This window comes from Serinus canaria, chromosome 2 (assembly GCF_022539315.1).
Source record: "Serinus canaria isolate serCan28SL12 chromosome 2, serCan2020, whole genome shotgun sequence".
Taxonomy (NCBI): Eukaryota; Metazoa; Chordata; class Aves; order Passeriformes; family Fringillidae; genus Serinus; species Serinus canaria.
Window position 1 is genome coordinate 91,270,567 of NC_066315.1, and position 21,987 is coordinate 91,292,553.

General features: G+C 38.0%; 1 protein-coding gene across 9 annotated transcripts in view; it reads right to left on the reverse strand.

Annotated features, from left to right (window-relative positions):
- Positions 1–21,987, reverse strand: part of INVS (inversin) — an 84,324-nt gene that overhangs the window by 36,596 nt on the left and 25,741 nt on the right. For 7 of the 9 annotated variants that reach the window (XR_007776930.1, XR_007776929.1, XM_050971178.1 and 4 more), the window contains exons 4-5: positions 11,208–11,381; positions 8,861–9,073 (exon numbers count right to left, since the gene is read on the reverse strand). Coding sequence is in view for 7 of the 9 variants with exons in the window: in XM_050971178.1 (XP_050827135.1) it covers positions 8,861–9,073; positions 11,208–11,381 (387 nt within the window). In the remaining 2 variants the exon portion in view is untranslated. Of the gene's footprint in view, positions 1–3,811; positions 3,949–8,860; positions 9,074–11,207; positions 11,382–21,987 lie in introns of those variants that run through there. The other 2 variants (XM_009101387.4, XM_018907969.3) reach the window with 2 other exon arrangements.

Below are 21,987 nucleotides of genomic sequence, written 5' to 3' on the forward strand. Positions count from 1 at the left end.
CATGATTTACAAGTTGAAAATTTCATATATATATCTTCAGACTTTTTCCAACAACAGTTCCATTTTTGCACAAGTTAATTTTATGACTTTTGCTATAATATTTTTCTAGTGTTTTATACCCTTAAAGTATTTCCAAAGGAGATGTCTACATCTCTAGCTGACAGGATAGAAGTGAGAGAGTACTTCTAATAATGCATCTACTTCTAGTAGGGTTAATTTTGAATTTAAAAAGTCTTTTAAAGTTTCATGATTAGTCACTTAATCATGTAACACAGGCATTAATAAATACAACTTGACTTTTCATCACCTTTCCTTAAAAAATATGCTAAATTACTTTCACATAAGGTCCCTAGATATATGGTTTTGTATTGTGAAAATTTCATCTCTCAAATGTTTTTCTCTACAGATTTCTCTTCCTGACTTTCTTTTTCAGGCAGAAGAGCAGAACAGGTACAAATGAACATCATCTTAGCATCTGAGAGATCTTCAAATGGCAAATATCATAAACACCCATGAAACACAAACTTTAAACATCACTTTTCTAAAAAAAAAAAGAGGTATTACTAAAAAAAGTGGTAAAGAATAATACAGTAGAAACTCAGGGAGCAGGACATTAAACATGTAGAGTAGAAGCAGATTGTCAAAACAAGAGTTTAAGTAAACCAGAGGGAGTGAGTCTGCTTTTCTATCTCCAAGAATTCAGAACAAATCAGTTAAGTCATGGGAACCCTGTGCAGAATTAAAAGGGAATGTAGTCCTGAGATTTTTAACTTCCAGCACTAGAGGGGATTTTAACTCATAATAAGTAAGAAAAGCAATCCTCCTAAAAATACAGAGCCACACCATATATCACAATACATTTATGAAAGAGGAGGAAGGAGTTGTGGTAAGTGCAGCTTGTTAACTGTTAAAGCAGGTTCCTGACCCCTTTCTCACTAAACTAACTGCAATCTTGCCTTTGGACTCCACCAGGTACACAAATTGGCTGTAGAATCACTTGCATTTGCATTACTTGATGTGTTACGCAGAAAACAAATATCTAACATTGAGAACAATAAATCAAGAAGAAGAAAGGAAACTCCAGAATTATGGTTTCTACGCAAATACTAATTGACCAAAGTTGTACAATCTATATTTTCTATATAATGGATAAATAAATCCTCAAAACCCTTCAAACATTTAGAGTCATATTCCACTATATTTTCTATGTGCAAGCTTGCTAAGTTAATACAGCAGTAGTAACTTCAACTCTGCAATGCTCTGATTCTTTGTTTCTTATTCTTTACTTTCTTACAGTGCCAAGTTAAACCTCCTAATATTTGGTTCATGTAAATTTTCTAGATCTAAGGAGCTACACGCTTTGCACACAGTATATAAATCACAGAATGGCTGGTGTTGGAAAGGGTCTCTGGAGATCATCTAATCCAACCCCCTACTACAGCAGGTTCAACCACAGCAGGTTGCACAGAATTAAGTCCAGATGGGTTTCAAATATCTCCTGAGAAGAAGACACCACAACTTCTCTAGGCAGCTTGTTCCAGTGTTCAGTCACTTTTCATCTCAATAAAGATGCTTTCCTTCATATCCAAATGGGAATTCCACGTTTCAGTTTGTACCCATTGCCCCTTGTCCTGCTGCTGAGCACCACTGAAAAGCATCTGGCTCTATCCTCTTGACATCCACACTTTAAGTATTTCTCATTGATAAGACCCCCTCTCAGCCTTTTCCAGGCTGACTGGTCCCAGCTCTCTCAGCCTTTCCTCATAAAAGAGATGCTCCAGACCCTTCCTCATCTTCATGGCACTTTGCTGGATCCTCCCCACTAACTCCTGCTCTTTCTTGAACTGGGGAGCCCAGAACTGGACACAGCATTTCAGATGCTGCCTAACTAGGCTTGATCCCTAGGTTAATCCTCACTAGGTCGATAGATCACCTTCCTCAACCTGTTGGGAATGCCCTTCCTAATGCACCCCAGGGTACCAATGGCCTTCTTGGCCTGCAGGGCACACTGGTGCCTCATGGGCAGCCTGCTGTGCCTCAGGAGCCCCAGATCCTTCTACTGGTGCACAGTGTGATCCCTCCCCTCGTGCAGGACTCTCTATTTGTCCTTGTTGAGCTTAGATGAGACTCCTCTGCCCAACTCTCTGCCCAGTCCAGCTCCCACTGACTGGCAGCACACCACGAAGGTGTATCAGCTACTCCTGCCAGCTTTATATCATCAGCAAACCTGCTGAGGGTACAGTCTTTCCCTCCATCCAGGTTATTAAAGAATAAATGGAAAAGGACTGGGCCTGGTACCGACCTCTGGGGAACACTTCTAGGTACAGGCCTGTAACCAGGCTCTGTGCCACTGACCTCTGAGCTCTGACATTCAGCCAGTCCTCAACCCACCCTCCTTGAGCTCACCTATGACAATGTTATGGGAGACAGAGTCAAAAGCCTTCCTGAAGTCAAGGTGGACAACATCCACTGATCTTCCCTCATCTACCCTGCCAGTCCTGCCATCACAGAAAGCTCTCTTACTGGTCAAGCATGATTTCCCCTTGTGAATCCATGTTGACTACTGACAACCTTATTGTCCTTCACAAGCTTAGAGATAACATCCAGGAGGAGCTGATCCATCACCTTTTCAGGGATTGACGTGATACCTGTGGTTTCCTGGGTTGTCCTTCTAGCCCTTTCTCATGTCACTGGAGTGACACTGGCTTTCCTCCAGTCCTCAGGCACCTCTCCTGTTGTCCTTGCCTTTTCAAAGATGATCTACAGTAACTGAGCAATAACATCTGCCAATGCTAATTAAATGCTAATTAAGCTGCCCATCTCAGACAAAACACTTCATCAGTTTTAGATTAGGTATCAGTACTGTCAGCCATGCTTTGTTAGAGTCAAAAATTAACATACTGGGGTTCACTAATATATGTAATCACCAGTATAATAACAAATAACCTATTAAAAACATAAAAAATTGATAAATATGACTCTCAACTAAAAATGCAATCAAACTTAAGATTGTTACATGCACAAACCACAATAATCAAAGCCTGCATAACAGTTATTTTGATAAGCATTCAAAAGCATTTAGCTGAACCACTACAGTGAAAACTTGTATGTTGTTCCCTAACTTAAATAATTCTGAAGAGAAAGCTAACTGATAATATGCTTACTTTTTGTCTATTCACAGAGCTCAGCAGGGGGAGCATAGAGCCTACTGCAAAAATTCTTTTTATGAGAATCACTTTTAAGAATGGCTAAACATGAATTATGATAGGCACAGAAGTTATTACTGAAATTCTAAGTCCACCAAAGGAAAATGTGTTTGAACAAAATGGACAAACAAGAAAACAAATGCTTCTTCACTCATAATTTGCTGATGCAATCCTGACAGCTAATTTTCAAGCCTTCCAGAAGCACAACACCCTAAATAAATGAATCCTAAAACTCCTGGCTTAAAGTCATTGATGCTGCCAAGAAATATCCCCAAACCCAAAAGTGGTATTTTTGCAAAATGGTACAGATTCTCCAGTGACAAAGTCACTATTTATATTCTAATCTAAAAGTATTCATGTGTTTTGAATTTTTTGGCCACCTAAATTAAATTTCTCTAGGTCTGTTTCTGCCTACATTCATGAGTATAATTCCTTTAGATTTTAAGTGGGTTTGGTTAGCTATAATTAAACTGTCATACTGTATTAATATTTTAAGCACAATACAGAGAAGAAACAGAAGCTAAGCATTTTTCTGTGGCAATTAGAACAATGGAATTGTAGGCAATAATGGAAAGTGTGGTATAAACAAATGTCATGCCTCTTACCATGAAGAATAAATAAAGAGAAGAGATACAAAATAGACAGAGAGTACAAAGCAGTTGCTTCCATCATAATAATGGAACCTTATGCTGTTCTTTTCTCCTTAAATCTTCCCAACGTTTTTCACATAACCAAGCACAATCTGGAAAGGTGGAAAAGGAAGTTGACCATGAGAGGATCTCCAGATTAGAGTTTCTCTCTACTTCACATGTTTACTTTCTACATATGTTGAGTGCAGTTTTGGCTGTATTTCATGGATTTCAATATCAGACATGACCAATTTGTGCCCAGCTGTCACCCCTGCACACCCAACCTACTTTCTCAGCATTCAGCTGAGCTCTTTTCATAATTGTTTATTTTGACAATACCAATGGACTATGTACTATAAAAATACAAACAGAAAGATGATCCTTAATTTTAAGAATTTATAAACAGAAGACAATATTTGGCCATACCCAAAGGGCAGAGTACAGAAAAACAAGACAGTATTTTTCAGTACCATAGACTGTGGTCTCAATAAAACCAGCAGCTAAACTCTCATCAAGTTTTTGTAAAGAATTCAAAGTGGGATACTAGAGAAAAAATAATTTTCTGGGGAATTCTTCCACAGTGTGAAAGATAACAAGAGCGAAACAACAGCAGTGCTGTTTTACATAACTTGGCCAGCAGGTACCAAAGGTAGTCTGGGAGCAGACACTGATACCTCACTGTTGCCTGGGCAATGGCACAATGCTTATAGAAAGCAAAGTGAAATGGTTTGGTTCGATGTGATTAAAAATGGGGAAGCAACAGTGACACAGACACTTGCCTTTTATACTGCTATCACCACAAGACTGTTTTTGCAAACTTAGAAATGCAATTATATGTTAAGACAGAAAAAGACAGAAATTTTCACTGTATGGGTACATCCATTAGAAATACAATGTGGAATGTGAAAAACTGTTAAGTTAGAAGACCTAGAGAGGACTGAGAATCAAACATGATGCTTAGACAATAGCCTTGGAACTAAGTAATATGGCAAAAAGCAGCTAAGAAAGGAGGGGAAGACTGTGAGCTCTGCTGTGTCTGTGCTGTGAAGCTCTGTCACTACAAGACAATTAAGAAAAACACTTCAATTTGGAGAGAAGCTCTTACTACAGAATTAAACGCAGGGCACTACCACCAGCACAAAAAGGTATTTATACTCAACAAAAAATTCAGTCAACAGATTGAGTACCTAATAACAATATTCCTCTATCATCAACTTTATACTTTACAACTTTACAATTCCTCTATCATCATAGCTAAATTACTTTTCCATTTAAACTTGTTATTAACTTGCTCCATTATTAAGCACATATAGATGTATAACTAATTGCAATATAAACAATTAAGCTGATGCATAAAAAAGCCTAGATGAAATCAAGTATACACTCTTTTCAGCCCAAAGTGCCTCTATAGCTCTGCACCCAGCATGAGCAACAAACAGGAGGAGTTGGAAGCCTTCAGAAGAAAGCCATGACGCAGTTGCCACTACTGAAACTTGGTGGGATGAATCCATGACTGGTGTGTGGCTACAGGCTGCTCAGAAGGGACAGGACAGGACAGGAAGGAGGGTTAAAGGGGCTGCTCTCTACAATAGATGGATAGAGTGCAACATGCTGTCCCTGGAGAACAGCCATGAGCAGGTAGAAAGCCTGTAGGCAGGAATCAGAGACCAAGGCAATAAAGGGAACCCTGTGGTCAGTGTCTACTACAGGCTGCCTGACCAAGGGGAGCCTCCTGACAAAGCCTTCTTGCTCCAGTTGCAGGAGGCATTGTGCTGGAGGCTCTTGTCCTGCTGGGGAACTTCAACCACCTTGTCATTTGCAGAGAAGTAGCAGAGTGAGCTGTAGGGAATCGAGGAGATGCCTGGGATGAATGGAGGATAACTTCTCAGGACCGGTGAGAGACAGCCCTAACAGAGGGAATGTGTCACTGGACCTGGTGGTCACCAAGCCCTGCCTGACCAACCCAGTGGCCTTCTATGATGGAGTGACTATATCAGTGGAATGGCTATGGATATTACTGTTCTGGACTGCTGCAAAGCCTTTGAGCCAGTTCCCCACAATGTCCTTGTCTACAAATTGGAGAGATTTGATGGGTGGACTGTTTGATGGATAAGGAATTGGTTGGACAGTTGCATCCAGAGCAGTAGTCACTGTCTCAAATGCCCCAAGGGAAAACAACAATGTCCTTTTGGAGGCTGTGCTGGGACCAGTGAGATTTAATGTATTCATTAATGACACAGGTGAAGGGATTGAGAGCACCCTCAGCAAGTCTGCAGATGACTTGCAGGCATAGTGGAAACCTAGTGAAAGTCCTTGCACCACCAAACTGAGTGGTGCAACTGACAAGCCTGAGGGATGAGATACCATCCAGAGGAACCAGGTCAAGCTCAAGAAATAGAAGGTGGCCCATGGGAAACTCATGAACTTCAATGAAGCTGAGTGCAAGGTGCTGCACCTGGGTCAGGGCAAGCCCAGCACTAACACAGGCTGGGGGATGAACAGACCAAGAGCAGTCCTGCCAGGAAGGGCTTGGGGGTGCTGGGTAAAGGATGAGAGGCTGGACATGAGCCTGCAATGTGTGCTTGTGACCCAGAAGGCAAACATGTCCTGGGCTGCACCAAAGCAGTGTGGTCAGCGGGTTGAGGGTGAGGATTCTGCTCCTCTGTTCTGCTCTTCTGAGACTCCACTTGGAATATTTCATCCAATTCTGGGGTCCCCAGCACAGGGAAGATATCAACCTGTTGGAATGAGTCTAGAGGAGCCACCAAGATCATTAGAGGATGGAGTGCCTCTCCTACACAGAAAGGCTGAGAGAGTTCTCACATGCAGAAGAGGAGGCTCCAGGAAGACCTTACAGCAGCCTTCCAGCACCTAAAGGGGGCCTACAAGAAACCTGGAGAAGGACTATTTACAAGGACATGCAGTGACAGGACAAGGGGGAATGATTTTAAACTGAGGGTAGGTTTAGACTGGGTATTAGGAAGAAATTCTACTGTGAGGGTGGTGAGGCACTGTAACAGATTGCCCAGAGAAGCTGTGGATTCCCCAGTCCTGGAAGAGTTCACAGGGCTGGACAGGGCCCTGAGCCACCTGATATAGTTGAAGATGTCCCTGCCCATGGCAGGGTGGTTAAACTAGATGATCTTAAAAAGTTTCCTACCAACTCAAACTATTCTCTGATTCTTTTAATTGTGAGATACAAAAAAAAAAAAAACAAAACAAAACAAAAACCACAAACAAACCAAAAAAGTCCTCCAAAAATCCTGGACATGATCATGATTCTGGATTACCTAAAGAGAATCTCTAAGAACACTTTCAGTAAAGAGACAAGTGTTTGTAGTACATATGTCTGAGATGGAGTTAATTTTCCTTGCAGCAGCCGGACTTTGTACTTGTGATTAAAACTGTTGATAACACACCCATATTTTGGCTAATGTGGAATTGCATGGATTTCTCTTCTTCACGTCCTGCTCCCCTGCTTACCCCAGTGAATGGGCTGAGGGTGGGCAAGAGACTGGGACAGCACAGAGCTGGGACATTTGACACAAACTGACCCAAGCAATACATCATACCATACAGTATCAGGCTAAGCAAAAAACCTCAGGGACAGGGGGAGGGCAGGAAGGATGTTCATGGCTGCACCATTTGTTTTCCCTAGTATGATTAAGCATGCTGAAGCTTTTTTTGCATTTTGGCAGAAGTGGCTGACATCTGCCTGCTGATGGGAAGAGTGAATAAATTTCCTTTTCTGCATGCAGCTCCTGCTTTCTATACTGGGCTGGCATTATCTTCATCCACAAGACTTCTTGCCATCCTCCTACTTTTTCTGCCGTGAAAGAGGGCAGGTGAGTGAGTGGCTGTGTGGGTGTGAGGCTCTTGTCTGAGCCCAACACATCACAAATTTAAAAAATATTTGTCTTTTAACTACCTAATGTTTGAAAAAGTCTGCAGTACATTTTGCAGCAAGTTCACTTCTCCAGTGTGGCAGAAAAAGAGATACAAATTCAAAGTTTGTGACAAAATTGTGTTTGTAACAAATTGTTTCACAGCTGGATACAAATTACAAATGTATTAAAAAAAGAGCAGTATTACAGAAATCAAATCTCTTTGATGCTGGAAACTTCTCTAAAACTATTTTTTAAAGTAAAAATGTATCAGTAAGATTGTCAGTGAGATTTGATAAAAGCAAAGAAAGTTTTCATTTTCATATTTAAGTTCTCAGCTTGCCAGCTAATCAGGCAGACAGACATACAAGTCCTTGTAGTTAAAGCACAATCATCACGTGTCTACTTCTCAAAGACCTTTGAAAGACAAAGATACAGGAAGATTGTTCTAATGTGACAGAAAATTTAAATTGAGACTTCTGTAACTTTCCATGTTAGTGAAGCTCAGAAATTTTCACAAAATAAAAATCAAGGTAAAAATCAAGCTGAGAATATGATTTCACTGTACCCATTATAACTGTCATTGCAGAAGATGAACTCAAATATTGCAGAAAGTGAAAATATGCTATCAAGCAAACAGTATTAAATCCATTCACAAAATCACGTAGAAAGTCTCAGCAAACTGATTGTGGGCTAACTGACAATTGATCAAGTATTTCCCAGAATTCTAACCTGAAAAACCAAATTAAACTAAAATTTTCAGTACAGATAACTAGATATAAACTTTCAAATAATGAAGGAAAGACACATAACAAAGAAATCAATGTCCACAATGCAACTGAAATGAGAAATATGACTGGCCATTTTATCCATGAAAAGTTTTAAGTCTTTCCTCCCCCCTTTACAAGACTTTGAGCAAAGACATTCACCCATAGAACTCAAAACAAACTCTTTTCAAGACAGCAAAAATACTTAGGATTATTTCTTACAAAGTTCTGGATGTTAGGAAAAGCAAATTATTTCATTCTCAAAGAGTCAGTGGGCCAAAATGAGAAATCTTAAGAAAGTAAAATAATATTTCTATCAGAGGAAAGTACGAAGGACAGAAAGTGTTATATACATACATTGCAGATTTTCTTACCAGAATACATTTCACTGTGTGGATTGCACTAGGGTCCTTGTTGTTAGCTGCCCAGTGAAGTGGGATTTTTCCTTCAATATCAGGAATTCCAATATTTGAATCATGTTTGATGAGAAGTTTCACGTGCTCTGGGTTATTGTAGTAGGCACTCCAATGCAATGCAGTTTGCTGCAATACAATTTTCACAAGTTTTTTCAACACATTGAAAAATTGCTGAAACATGAAAATTAAAGTTGGCTTAAAACCAGCTTTAAACAATAGGTAAATAAGCAAGCATTTGTTGCACTTCAATAAAGAGGACTGACAAAAAACTGAGCACATGTACCTGGGGTGGCTGACAGCTGAAAATCTATGAAAACAGGCTTTAACCAAAGCTGAACAAAGGCCCATTTACTTTAGTAAGAGCAGATCATCACACACCTACTGAGGTCTGAGTCAAGTCTAAGCTGCACCACCTCATAGGAGATCCAAACTGAGAAGCCCTTATGCTTGGAACATAAGTATCTCTGCAAGGAGACTGCTTTTTATGAAGATTTGTTGGACTATGGCAAGATGAAAATGTGCATGCCACTTAGCACTGCCCTGATGGCTATTTGGTGCAGCAGTTCAGACCTAGAGAAAATATCTGTGCTTGGTATTAAGTAATGACATCCAAGGTAGAATGATCCGAACCAGGCCTCAGCCCCCGAGCTGCACTACAGAGCAATTGCAGTGATTAGTGTGCTCCCTCCTAAATTGCAAACTCTGTGGGGATAACACAAATTGACAGGGACTACTTTTCACTAGGGGAAGGTGACACTGTATGCTGACACTGGACTCGGATCCATCTTGAACTAAGGTTTTGACTGTCTGGGATAACTCAGAATTCTGAGGTTGAATATTAGTGAATTTAATGCCCAATGGCAGTCCAATAAAACTTCAAAAGGCAATCCATGCTCCTACTGCCAATTCCTGACTGCCAACAGCTTTTTCACAGGCCTTATCAATGTTCATAACTGCATAAGCAAACCAATGTGTGGGGGTTTCTTAACCAGCAAAACATTGGCATATTAACAAGTATTTCATTTACCAGACACACCTCTCCCAGCTGCCAAGTAACAGAGAGTTATAAGATAAAGAATGAATTTTTTTCTCCAGCTCACCCCTACTAAACATTACCTGGTGCTTTGAATGGAAACAGAGAAATAACTCCTGCAGGACATTTGTGTATTGAAGTACAATTAGATGCATTAGCATCCTGAAACAGTGACATGGAATTTGTAAGTTCACCATCATATCCTTAACTTTTCTGTGAAGGAAGAAGGTGAAAAGGAGCCTATTTGCATTCATTGCTGCCAACTGTTAGCTTAGTACCATGGTAACAACAATAAGATAACACAGCCTTTTCTTCTGTTTGTCACTCACTGAAGAAGGGCTCCACAAAGTGCCACCACAGCCTTGTACCAGTAAAAATTTGCACTAAATTTGCAAGTGTTATTTATTAAATGGAGGTGACCAGTTTTCCTGGAAAACAACAGTTGCAATGAAAGCAGAAAGTTTTGGTTACCAGAAGGCCAACATAGCCTTGGGTCACTGACTTCTCTGAGTTTCAGTCTGTTACCGACATGGAAGCAGATGTACAGGACACTCGTTCTCCCTCATGTTCAGGAATTATATTTGACAATTTTGATGTGCACAGTTGCAGCAAGGAAAGTGAAAAAGCCATGTGCCCAACATGATCAGACAGGTTGGACTCTGTGCCTGAGATCATCTTTCACCAACCTGAATTCCATTTTTGCTACTGCAATGACTGATGACACGAGCCGGGAGAAAAGTGCTCCATGTTTTGTGGGGAATCTGGCAATGCTTTAAAAACTGGCTTGGAAATCTGCTGAACAGACAAGGTTGCTAAATGGTTTTGGCTGGTTTATTCATACCTTTGTTAATTAATTAGCATGGTCATGAAGCCAGCATGACTTCTCCAGAATGACTGCTCCAATTATAGGCAGTTTTCTAGTGACTCTTATCATTACAAGATTCTAAATGTGAGGTTTTTCAAAGGCAGAAAAGCAACATAAGCAGCACATGCTATCCAGACTCTAACAAGGATCACAATGTTACAGAAAGGTTTGGATGGTTTTTGAATCCTCTATTGTTGTAACTACTATCAAGAAGAAGGTCAGTGGAGCCAGTGCAATGAACTTTGACATCATTAACACCAAGAAATATTAATATTTCTACTTTGAAGACCTAGAAAAAATTTATGACAAACAATTTTTTGCACACAACTGCTTGATGTAAAACCAATTTTTGAAGTTGCTACAAATCTTAAAATAAGCAGTTGTCTTAAAATAAGCAGTACTTTTACCTTGTTTCTGTCCTGGGTATCCACTTCTCCAGGTGCCATATATTTTAACAACAAAGCTAAACATTTTGGACTTTTGTGACGTGTAGTTAAATGCAATGGTGTCATATCCTCTAAGTCCTTCTGCATCCAGTTCCCTCTACGAGCCAGCAAAAGTTTCATGAAGCGGTAATTTCCCTGGGCAAAGAAAAATAGCAAAAATTTATGTCAGTTTATCAAAGCAAATTATGATACTTAGATATATATATATATATTTTATTATTTTTTTACCATATTGCACTGCCTAAAAAAGCTTGAAGCAAAACAGCTCAAAGCTTTGGAAACATCTAATGAAGTTTTTTTTGTTAACATGAACATTTTTTTTTTGTAACATTTTGTTAGCTCTTCATTTTTAGGTCTCTCATGCTACTTGGTTTTACATATTTATATTCCATTAGCAGAATAAGACAGGGTTAATTAATACTGAAAATTCTGTAATATTATCAGTTTGTTAACTTTGTTAACTTGTTTAACCTCAGTAAAAATCATGTAAAAACTGAAATAAGATCATTACATGCTGGTTTTAGCAAGGTAAAGAGTTATCAGATGAGGAATAAAGCTAAACATGAAGAAAAAAAATAATTTTCAAAACGAAAGTAAGAAAAATAACCAGGAATGATTCAGAAAGATAACATCTGAATACACAGCAAATATATGCAGAAGTGATTGTTTCTTACATTTTTAAATTGAGAACTGTATGAGTTTTGGTCTACAATATATATAATAAATGGATGGGACAGCTAGCTTTACAACACATTGAAAATACTTCACACTAGGACTTTCACTAGGTTTTCACTATGCCTTCAAAAGAAATAACATAGAAATTGTTCTTTGACATGAATATAATGATATAACAAATGAGGGTGGATCCCAAAAAACCCAATCTGTTTTTATTTCTCAAATCAGTGAAAAATTAAAGACATGAACATGCTATCATGAAGAAGCTGTACTGATTTAGTAGTACAGGCAGCCTTGACTTGCTACAACCCCTTGCTTGGAAGTAATTTTCCATATAGGAGAGATGCCACATAAAACAGTTTCATGCTTCCACTTCCCAAAGTCTATGGGTTTATCAAATCACCTTCAGCAGTTAAGTTGCAGTCGAGGACCAGCAACTGGAGCAATAACTCATTAAAGCAAAATATCTGCACCTGCCTTCAGTCATCATGATTTAAACACCCCAGCTCTTTTCACACTGTAACTTTTAACCTTTCCAAAAGTGAACGGAGTATGTTGTCTCTTAATTTTGCTCGCTGTGTTCCAATTTTTCCCCAAGATACTAGTTTTTGCCAATTTCCCATATAGATCATTAACTGTAACTATAATGAAAACAGAAAGCTCAAAAGAGAAGACAAATTCTACTAATTCTCTCCCACTCAGGGAAAAGCTGGAGCATTTGATGAAGCTTTATCAGACAATGTACACAGGAAAGGTGACACTCAAATCAATAGAAGTCATGTCTTTGGATTCTTCTGCTTATGAAACTACCTGCAAATTAACATACTTCAGTCTGCTACAATTCTTTTGCAAATTCTGCGTGTTAGCTTAGTCCCCTTAGGCTGTCTTAGGAAAAACAATGAAAGGCAACCAAGTAGACAAGGGCAAGCAGTGCTAATGAATGGGGGCACTTTGGTGTCTCATAAGGCAAAGTGTTTTTGTCAGCAGAATGGTAGGATGGAAGCAGGCCAAAGGATTCCAGAGGCCTCCACAGGGTCCAGTGCCAGGGCATAAAAAATATACAAATTTCATTTTTCAAAGCAGCCATAAACATTGGAAGGGCATACTTTACAAAAATTACTGTACTGTTTTTTGTCTAACAGCAATGGAAGATTCGAGCTTGACAGATGCAGAATGGATTTCACCAGGTATGGCCAAAATAAATCAATGTGACATTTTTTCCTGCTACACTATTTTATATTAAAATACAAATCAAGGAAAGCAAATAATGAATGAGCTCAGACAAAATTACTTCATCCTGCTTCTGCCTTTTATTGTTACTAGTCCTTGCTGGTCAGTGACAGCTTACAAGAACTCTGCCACAGAACCTACCACAGACCTGCCTGAAGATGCAAACTTCTCTTGCCAGAGACAGCAGGGCTGCTACAGCATTCCCAGTGAGAAGTGGCCAAATACACCTTTTTCTTCTGCTGGGTATCAGGGAAAGCATAACCTCAGGATTTTATCCCTGTCATACACAGACACATACCAAGCATACTCTGAAGTACAGGGGCACAACAGTGTGATGTCTGCAGAGCTCCTAAACCACAGAGAACACACTCAGAATTAATTCATGATAAATTTGGGGTGGAGTTAGGGATGAGAATACTCCTCATTATTATCATTACACTGTACAGGCAAATATGAGAAAAAATTTACACAACTCATTAAAAAAGAAAAATTAAAACCAGCAAAGAAATCTCGGTGTATCATGATGTGGTTGGCAATTAAAATGGAGGAGGAAAATATTAAATAACTTAAGAGAATATTAGTCTTGGAAGAAATACAGCTGCTTTTCTCCATAATACATTTGTTGTTTTCAATATTTCCTGCACACAGTGCATGCATACCCATGAGAGAAAAAAAATTGGTTTTGTCTTGTTGATGGGTACTTATTGGAAGATTTACAAGTATATTCTGCTTTTTGAATGAATTCCACTATAAAGAAGACTGAAAGTTAAAATAATGCATAAAACTAAGAAAACATGCCTTTTTATTATTACAATTTCTCTCCCTATACTGTATTTTATATTTGCTATTACACATTTTTCCATCAGTTACTACTACATTATTCTCTTGCATGCTCAGCCAAAAAATCCCTCTCCTTAGCAAATGAATCTGTAATAAATCCCTTCATTCTGAAACACAAAAGATTCTGTTTCTTCCAAGTGATTTAAGATTTTTTAAATCTTAAAAAATTTAAAGTTTAAACACTACCACAGAAAACACCTGTACTTACATTACTTATTTGAATTATCTTATTCATGCTTTTGCTTCTGACTACTGTTCTTTTCTTTAGTAGTACCATGAATTTTACTGTCTTTCTTTCACTTGTTAGAAAACAATATTGTACTTTTTAATGACAATGGAAAATTTCCCCACCTTCAATTGATTACTGCTTAAGTTTATAAGGATGGAATGTATCAACATGCTTTGAAGGCAGATGTAATTTAGGTCTTACTAGGTGGAGGGAGGGAATGCTTAATTTGAAAAGCCAATTCCTCCATTTTTATAAAGTTTTTTGTGTATAAAAAGTCTTTAAGCTGGCTAGGTTTTTACTCATAAATAATGCACTTGACTGGTCTAAACATTGCTGGGCAGCATGGAACTCTCTGAGTCAGTCCATGGTCTCTTACCAGTGATAGTGACTCAAAATTTATTCTACTATAAACAGAAAACATCATGAGCAAACAGGATTAAATACTTGTACAGAAAACTTGGTTTCTGGCAGCCAAAATTTACCATTCCAATGCTAATTCTTAATATTCCTTTAGATTCTGTTAAAACTTTTTGAAAATCAAAATACTTGACTCTGCAAACTACCAGAGTTTCAGAGAACAGCTGACTTCAACATAATCAGAAGAAATACTTCTGCTATTTCAAAAATTTAGCCACAGTGACTAGTAGAAACCATTTTTTTGGTAGACAGCTCAATAAGCAACCATGGCTCTGCCATCAAATAATGACTTCAAAGAAAGTTCTGGACTCCAAGCTAAGCAGTCAGAAAAACTTCCTGAACGTTTTAATGGTGAAGAGAGTTATGGAAGAAGTATTTCAGTCAGAACCAATGAGTTTGCCAGAATTTAGATTATCTCTGAAATTGAAAAATTATCCCCAAAATTGCAGGTTTGGTCATTAAAAAAAGCTGTCTAGTGTATTCAATATGATTCTACTGCCAGGGAAAGGTGGAAAATCAGTGGAAAATTTTTCAGTGGAAAATTACTGGTAAATTTTTCTACCTAGTTTTCTGGGTCTAGAAAAAAATGTGTTTATTTCTTTATTATTCTAAAGCAGCTTTTTCAACCTATTTCCTCTCCCTGGCTTGTTGAGGAAGTGTAGTGAGAGAGCAGCTGGGTGGGCATCTGTCAAACAGCCACAGTCAGGCTGTCCCATATGGTCACCTAAGTGAAAGGCTGAAGAAAAAATGAGCTCTGCTCACTGGTGCTATAATTCCAATCACAGGTTGGTGCTGAAACTACTGGTTGTGTTGCCACTGCACTAAAAACATTGGCCTTACACTTCACATCTTTCAACTCTGCACAGCCCACAGTCCTGCTCTGAGTCATCCAATGCCACGTGCCCCTGTTTCAAACACTTCCTCAGAAGTTAAGTACTTTTCACAGCAAATTTTAAGTATTTCACAAGCATATAAACTTGCTTTAAAGAGTACACCTGGTTTCTAGAAACGTTCTGCTGATGTGCAACAAAAGTCTGTGAAAATTTATTTCCATTCTCATCCCACTATTTCTTGGTGAGTTAACTTGGTCCTTATATTAAGCTGTGCACTTCTCCTACCCTGTAGTGTGGGTACATCTCTGACACAAAACTTTTCATATTCAGGTTTTAAAAACACACTGCATAGATAAATACAGCACAACATAAATAAGCACAATGCCTTTTATAAGGGGAGAAATTGAGCTGTTCAAGGTAAGGCTAAGAGTCAGAGGAATACTGCATCTCTCCAAGCACATCAAAAGCACACACACAGTTAGGCTCCCATCTCCTTATCATCAGTGGGATAAAAGGGGACAATGCACGTAGAAAAACTGCTTATTTCCCAATCAATTGCTGAGACTACATTTTCAAAAACTGTAACAATTCAAATCCACATGAAGTACTTAATATGACTTGAAAGACTGATCTGTAATAATTTACAATGTAAAGCACATGAGCTGACAACGGTTACAGCACAGCTAGGCTTGAATTTTGGAGTACCTACAATGGACCCGTGAAGATTTAGGGCACTGTAAGGGTTGCTACAGGAACTGGGGAAAAAGCAGCCCAGCATCTCTATACAACCTCCTGGTAAAAACAGCAGGGGTCATTAAAAAGAATGCCAAGCTGTTAAACCGTGAAGATGCTACTTTGGCTCCACTCCAAAATGACATACCTGCTTTCCCAGTGCTGGGAACAGACAGACCAAAAGAACACAAACCCTTACAAAGGAGGTGGTTTTCAAGGGCTTTTCACTGCTGACAGTCACAAGCACTGAAGATGCAGTCAGGGCATACACTTGCAGCAGAACAGAAAGCCTTAGAAATATTTACAGATAAAGCACAAATTAGAACTGAAGGTTGAAATTGACCCTCTGGATTAGTAAATCCATCCTCTAGCACCATAGGGAGCAAGAACATCAAATCCTTTTCAAAAATTCCTAGTAATTTCTTTTAAGTGGAATTACAGTGTTCAGGATTTTCTCCTCCCAGTTCTCTGTTTCAGACTCAGGCTTTTAGGTTTTGTTTCTTGTTTGAATTTTTTTTAAGCCAACACACACACAAGGACACATTTCATTCTTCTACCCATGAAAATACAGTGTGGCTTTTAAACTCTAAACAAGCATTGGTATTTTTATCTCAGTAACAAAGGATAAACCCAACACTGCCCTCAGAAATCATCAGCTCTCTGCACTCATTCTAGTTGGACTCTTCTGTTTTGAACACAAGTAAGCAGAGATTACAGGGCTACCAGAGGGGGTCCCACAAAGCACCCTACTGAATCCCAATGACACTTGTCTACTGCTAGTACATGCATCTTGTCAAATATACCTAAACCAGCACTTCTCCCATAAATTAAGTACATTCTCCAATCAGTTAGCACATTACATCCTTCTCAGTGATGTTCCAAATAATAAATTTATAATCCATAGGACAAATCATTAGGTGTGTAGTCTGTTGTACTCCCCTACCCACCTCCCAGGACTTGCATTTTGGACTATAATGTTTCTAATAATTTCAATCACTTTCAGTATTCCTATTCTTCTGATATCCTAGCCACTGCCATGCTCTCTTTGATGGACAATCATGCATATAACACTGGGCCACTCTTAAGTATCCTTCAAAAAAATACTACTCATGGTTCTAAGTTTGCTCATGAAAAATACTGGTGAATATTAGATTCAAGCGCAACTATCAAGGAATTCCAACACCTGCTTTCTGATCTTACAGCTCATATTTCAACTGAATCTGTTTTCAGTTCATTATCAAATAATAATTTACCATTCTCTTACATTTTGTGTCTGTCCTAATCTCTAATTAAGCTTGCAATTTTCCATCTAGCATCACAGGTAATATTTTTGTACAGGCCTCAAGAGGCAACCTATTGAATTTATTTCTATGAAATAAATAGAGCTAACTAAATATTCAGTTACTTTTAAAGAACCTACTGCTGACAGAAGGTGCTCATTTTACCCAACTTTCTATTTCTGCATACATATTTATCCCCACATAATTTCAAATTCTTTTTTGCTTCTGAGGTCAAATAGGCTGCCTCTCTCAGCTACTTCCTTCTCAAAACATTACTTACCACTACTTGAAAGTGCTATTGAATACCATAAATTCTTTAATGTCACAATTCCTAAAGAATGATTCATTGATTAAAATTCATTTGCACCTTATCCCTTGCTGTTTCTGTACTCATGAGATGAAATTTACCAAAAATTAGGCATTAACCACTGACCACAGCCCCAAACAGAGAGCCCTGCAGTAACTAAGCCTGGTCAGCAAGTGTGTAGGCAAGTGGTAAAACAGAGGCTCCACAAAATCAGGAGCACAAAGGTCAGCCTATTGAAAGGGCTGTGTTTGAAGACTGCAGCGCAGCAAGTCCACCAACCACGGCAGAAAGGATTTCAGAGATCAGATAATTATATATCTCTGCCATACGTTAATAATTTATTAGCTTATTAAATTTTGATTGTTGAAATATATTCATTATTAATTAAGCAGCACTTATGTAAGACATTTTAGCAAAATTTTCTTAGCAATCTTTTGTGCATTTAACAATCAATAAATCCTCTTCAGAGGAATGTAATATATAATTCTGTTACTTTTACTCTTTCACAAACAGAACAGCACAAAATTATTACAGTTAAATTAATTGTAAATATAAAGCATCTCCTTTTCTAATACTACACCAATCATAACACAGGCAGTGATTATACAACTATTAGATAATTATTATTGTACTTAAATATTATTAATGCTTTAATTTTTCTTTTAAACTCCCAAATAGTAGTTAAGAAATTAGAGCTGTATTATATATATAACAGCATCTTGAGAACAGAAAAACTAATTATATCATGGGTTATAGCGTACATATTCACTCATGTACACTTTTTATTTGCTTTAGACCCAGATTAAGAACTGGTAATGTACATTGAAATTCAGCATACCAGGCCACTGATCTCCTTTTCCAGAGAAGCACATTCTGTCCCAATTATATAAATAAATAAATAAATACATAAATAAAAATGTAAAAACCACAAAACAGATTGCTATGATCTTTTCATAGCCAGATTAGATTAGTTAAACCCAGCACTCCTTAGAAGCTGGAGTCAAGACTTAATCAGTGCTTGTGCCTGAAACACAAAAATGTCTATACTTTTTTTATAGTGGCCCATCAGTTTCTAAAGACAGTAGAAATCTATACCTTTACAAATACTAAACCATATTGCACACACGTTTTACCACTCATGGAGGTAAAAGATGCACAATGTGAAAGTATTTCAGATTTTGCCTTAAAAACCCAGGGAGAACAGATCAGCCACTTGGCACTGCATTAACACGCTTCGCCAACAGATCAGCACAGATGCTAAAGCCAAAGTTGAGAACAGTTCTTTGCTGTCAGATGCTTTCAAGAAACAGTGAAAGTCAAAAAACTTGAACTCCTTAATTGCTAGCTAAGCCTTTGAAAGACAAATACATCCATGAGGTTTCTCTTTAAAACCAAAATGGCAACTGAATTTAACCTGCTTACCTTCACAGAGTAGAAACTACTCTTTGATCTACTCCATCTTACAGAAGATAATCTTACTGTATACACTAACATGCTCCTCTCTCTCCAGGGAGGAGGTGCTGAAGAGAGGATGCTTTAACTTACAAATAAACTTTGCACAAAATAAACAAATTTTTAAACCCCAAATATTTTAATAACCTTGGAAAGGAAAGGAGGGGGCTGTGCACATGGTTTCTTTAGACGTTTCATCTTTTAGCGTCTCTTTGAGAAGAGGCACACTCTAAGAATGTCAAAAACCACTTGGAATGATGTGGACTTCCGTCACCAACACCTACCAGTTTCAGTATCTTTTCAGGAAACAAACTAAGCACTTGGAAAAATAGAATCTGTTCTATCATACTTCTAATTTGATATCTATAGGAACAGACTACTGTTCCAAAACTTACTGAAATCCACACATCAAAAGGAGTATTTTGATATGCTTATATTATCAGCTACTTGCCAGAAATCTCACAAGAATTCTTCAGAAGAAAAACTACTAAGAGAGGCTAGCAAGTAGATATATGAATTTAATTGCAAATAAGAATTATTTGGATTTATAATTAGCACTTGTGTTTTGAAATCTTGCCTATGCATGAAATACTAGAGCTTTTTGTTTTCAAATACACTGAAACTGAATTCATATTGCCTGGTTACAACAGCTACAAACCCTGTAAAAGCTACCCTTTACTGTATATGACTGCACCATTCTTACACTCCTTGAATACCAGTAAATTTGTTTTAAACAGCTCCTGAAAAAAAACTAAGTCAACATAGCCACTTAGAACCCCATTTTCTAGTTAAAAAAGCTACCATCAAAATATCACTCTGCCTCTCCCGTTATCACTAAATAAGGGTTAACTCCTTGATTAACAAAGTAACCGAAAAATAAAAACAAAAGAAAATCTTTAGGGTTATTGTTTTAGACATAACCTTAGCAGTCACCCACTGGACTACAGCTTTGAAAAAAATACATCTGCAAGCTCTTTATTACCTCTGGATAGTAAGGATGATGCCATGCCTTCTATCTAACAAACCACTGGTGGATTTAAATATGTAATGCTCTGCTAACCCCTTCAAGTCAACCATGACAAAAACATCACTGATTTTTGACATTGGGTTTAATCTTGTGAAGTACCCTTTTAGCAACTTTGTTAGCAGCATTCTAGACTCCAAAGTAAAACACTCAACTGGAGAAAATCTCTCAGACAGCTGAACAGAAACCTTATTTACCAGTTTTCAAGCTGAACGTGTTCATCTGTCTGGCAAAGCATCTTAGGCAATACATCAGCAGAGAACATCAGCACGACTTGAGGCCAGCTCTGGCTATCAGACATTTTGACTGAAAGCAAGGCAGTGTCTCAACTACAAGCAATTCTCCCTAAAGCCTCTTGCAAGATTGGCTTTACTCTCTTGGTTTCCATAGGAATAGACAGAACTATCAACTGGCACACAGTTAAAGAACACAATAGAGAAGACAACGGACCAGTGCTGTAAAAGCCAAGGTGAAAGTGTTTCCCAGCATAGGCTGAAAGAAAATAGGTGTTTGTATCTTACAGCCTTTGGCCTCCTTTATCCATGGCCTGTACATGTTGCTCCTTTGTAGTGGTCTCAGCTCCTCAACAATAAATGTTATGGTCAACCTATATAAATTAGTGGCTTTCATGTAAAAAACACTTCAAGGATGAAAATGCAATTAGCATTCTCATTTCCAGTTGATCTCTTCCACTGTTACTGAACTTGTTTTCCTGTAGTGTTCTTTTGAAGTCACTCAGGCAGAAGTACCCTCAACACACAATCTCTGGGGATATACCACAAAGCCTGAGACGCATCATCCATATTTACAGGATCACTGCCCACCTCTCCATAAAGAATCAAACACTAAGCTTTGAAAAAGTACTTTATTTCAAAAAATAGTGATTTGAAAGATTTGCCAGAAAGTACTGACCCCCTCCTCCCTCCAAAAAAAAAGTACTAGAAAATAAGTTACTACATTCATTTTCTTCATCTTAATGGTTTTGAGTTCAATTGTCTTGAACTAAGAGCACTGTAGGAAAACCACGGAAATATATCCCTGAAACAGATGTATGCCTTTTAAAAATCTAATAAAAATGTTACAAATCACAGTATAACCCATGACAGAATTCTACCTGAAAACAAGTCTAAATAACAGCCATTAGTCCAGTCCAAGTCTTTTTATCCTACCTTTGTGCAGAGCTATTTCATTCTGGAAGCAAACTAATTGCCATTACTACTAAGCATCACTCTGACTAGTACTGTGTCACTACTGCCTTGTACTTCTTAATTGCACCCCTCTATGTGCATGTCATGTCCTTACAGACTGCTGGAAGCAACAGCGCTTGCAAAGGGAAAGCGTTGCATATACTGCTCAATTTTAAACACAGCTTCACAGAATTTTTTGTTATTATTTTAACTGCTGTTTTATCTGCAAATAAAAGCATGCCTTTTATGTGATTTAAATATATTTCAAACATATTAAGTCCTATAACAAACCGCTGTGTGAAATAATTGCAAATCTATCTATCAATTTCTATTGGACAAGAAAAGGTCTCCAGCCACTGTGAAATCTCCAGAACTATTACAGAAGTAGACAGACAATCCATATTGAAAACAACCAGCATTAAAGGTAGGTTTGCTCTTAATTTAAATAATTATTCAGACACTTCAGGCTACTTTTACATATGGCATAATTTTATAGTTTCTATAGATATTGCAGTGATGTTTGATATTCAAAATG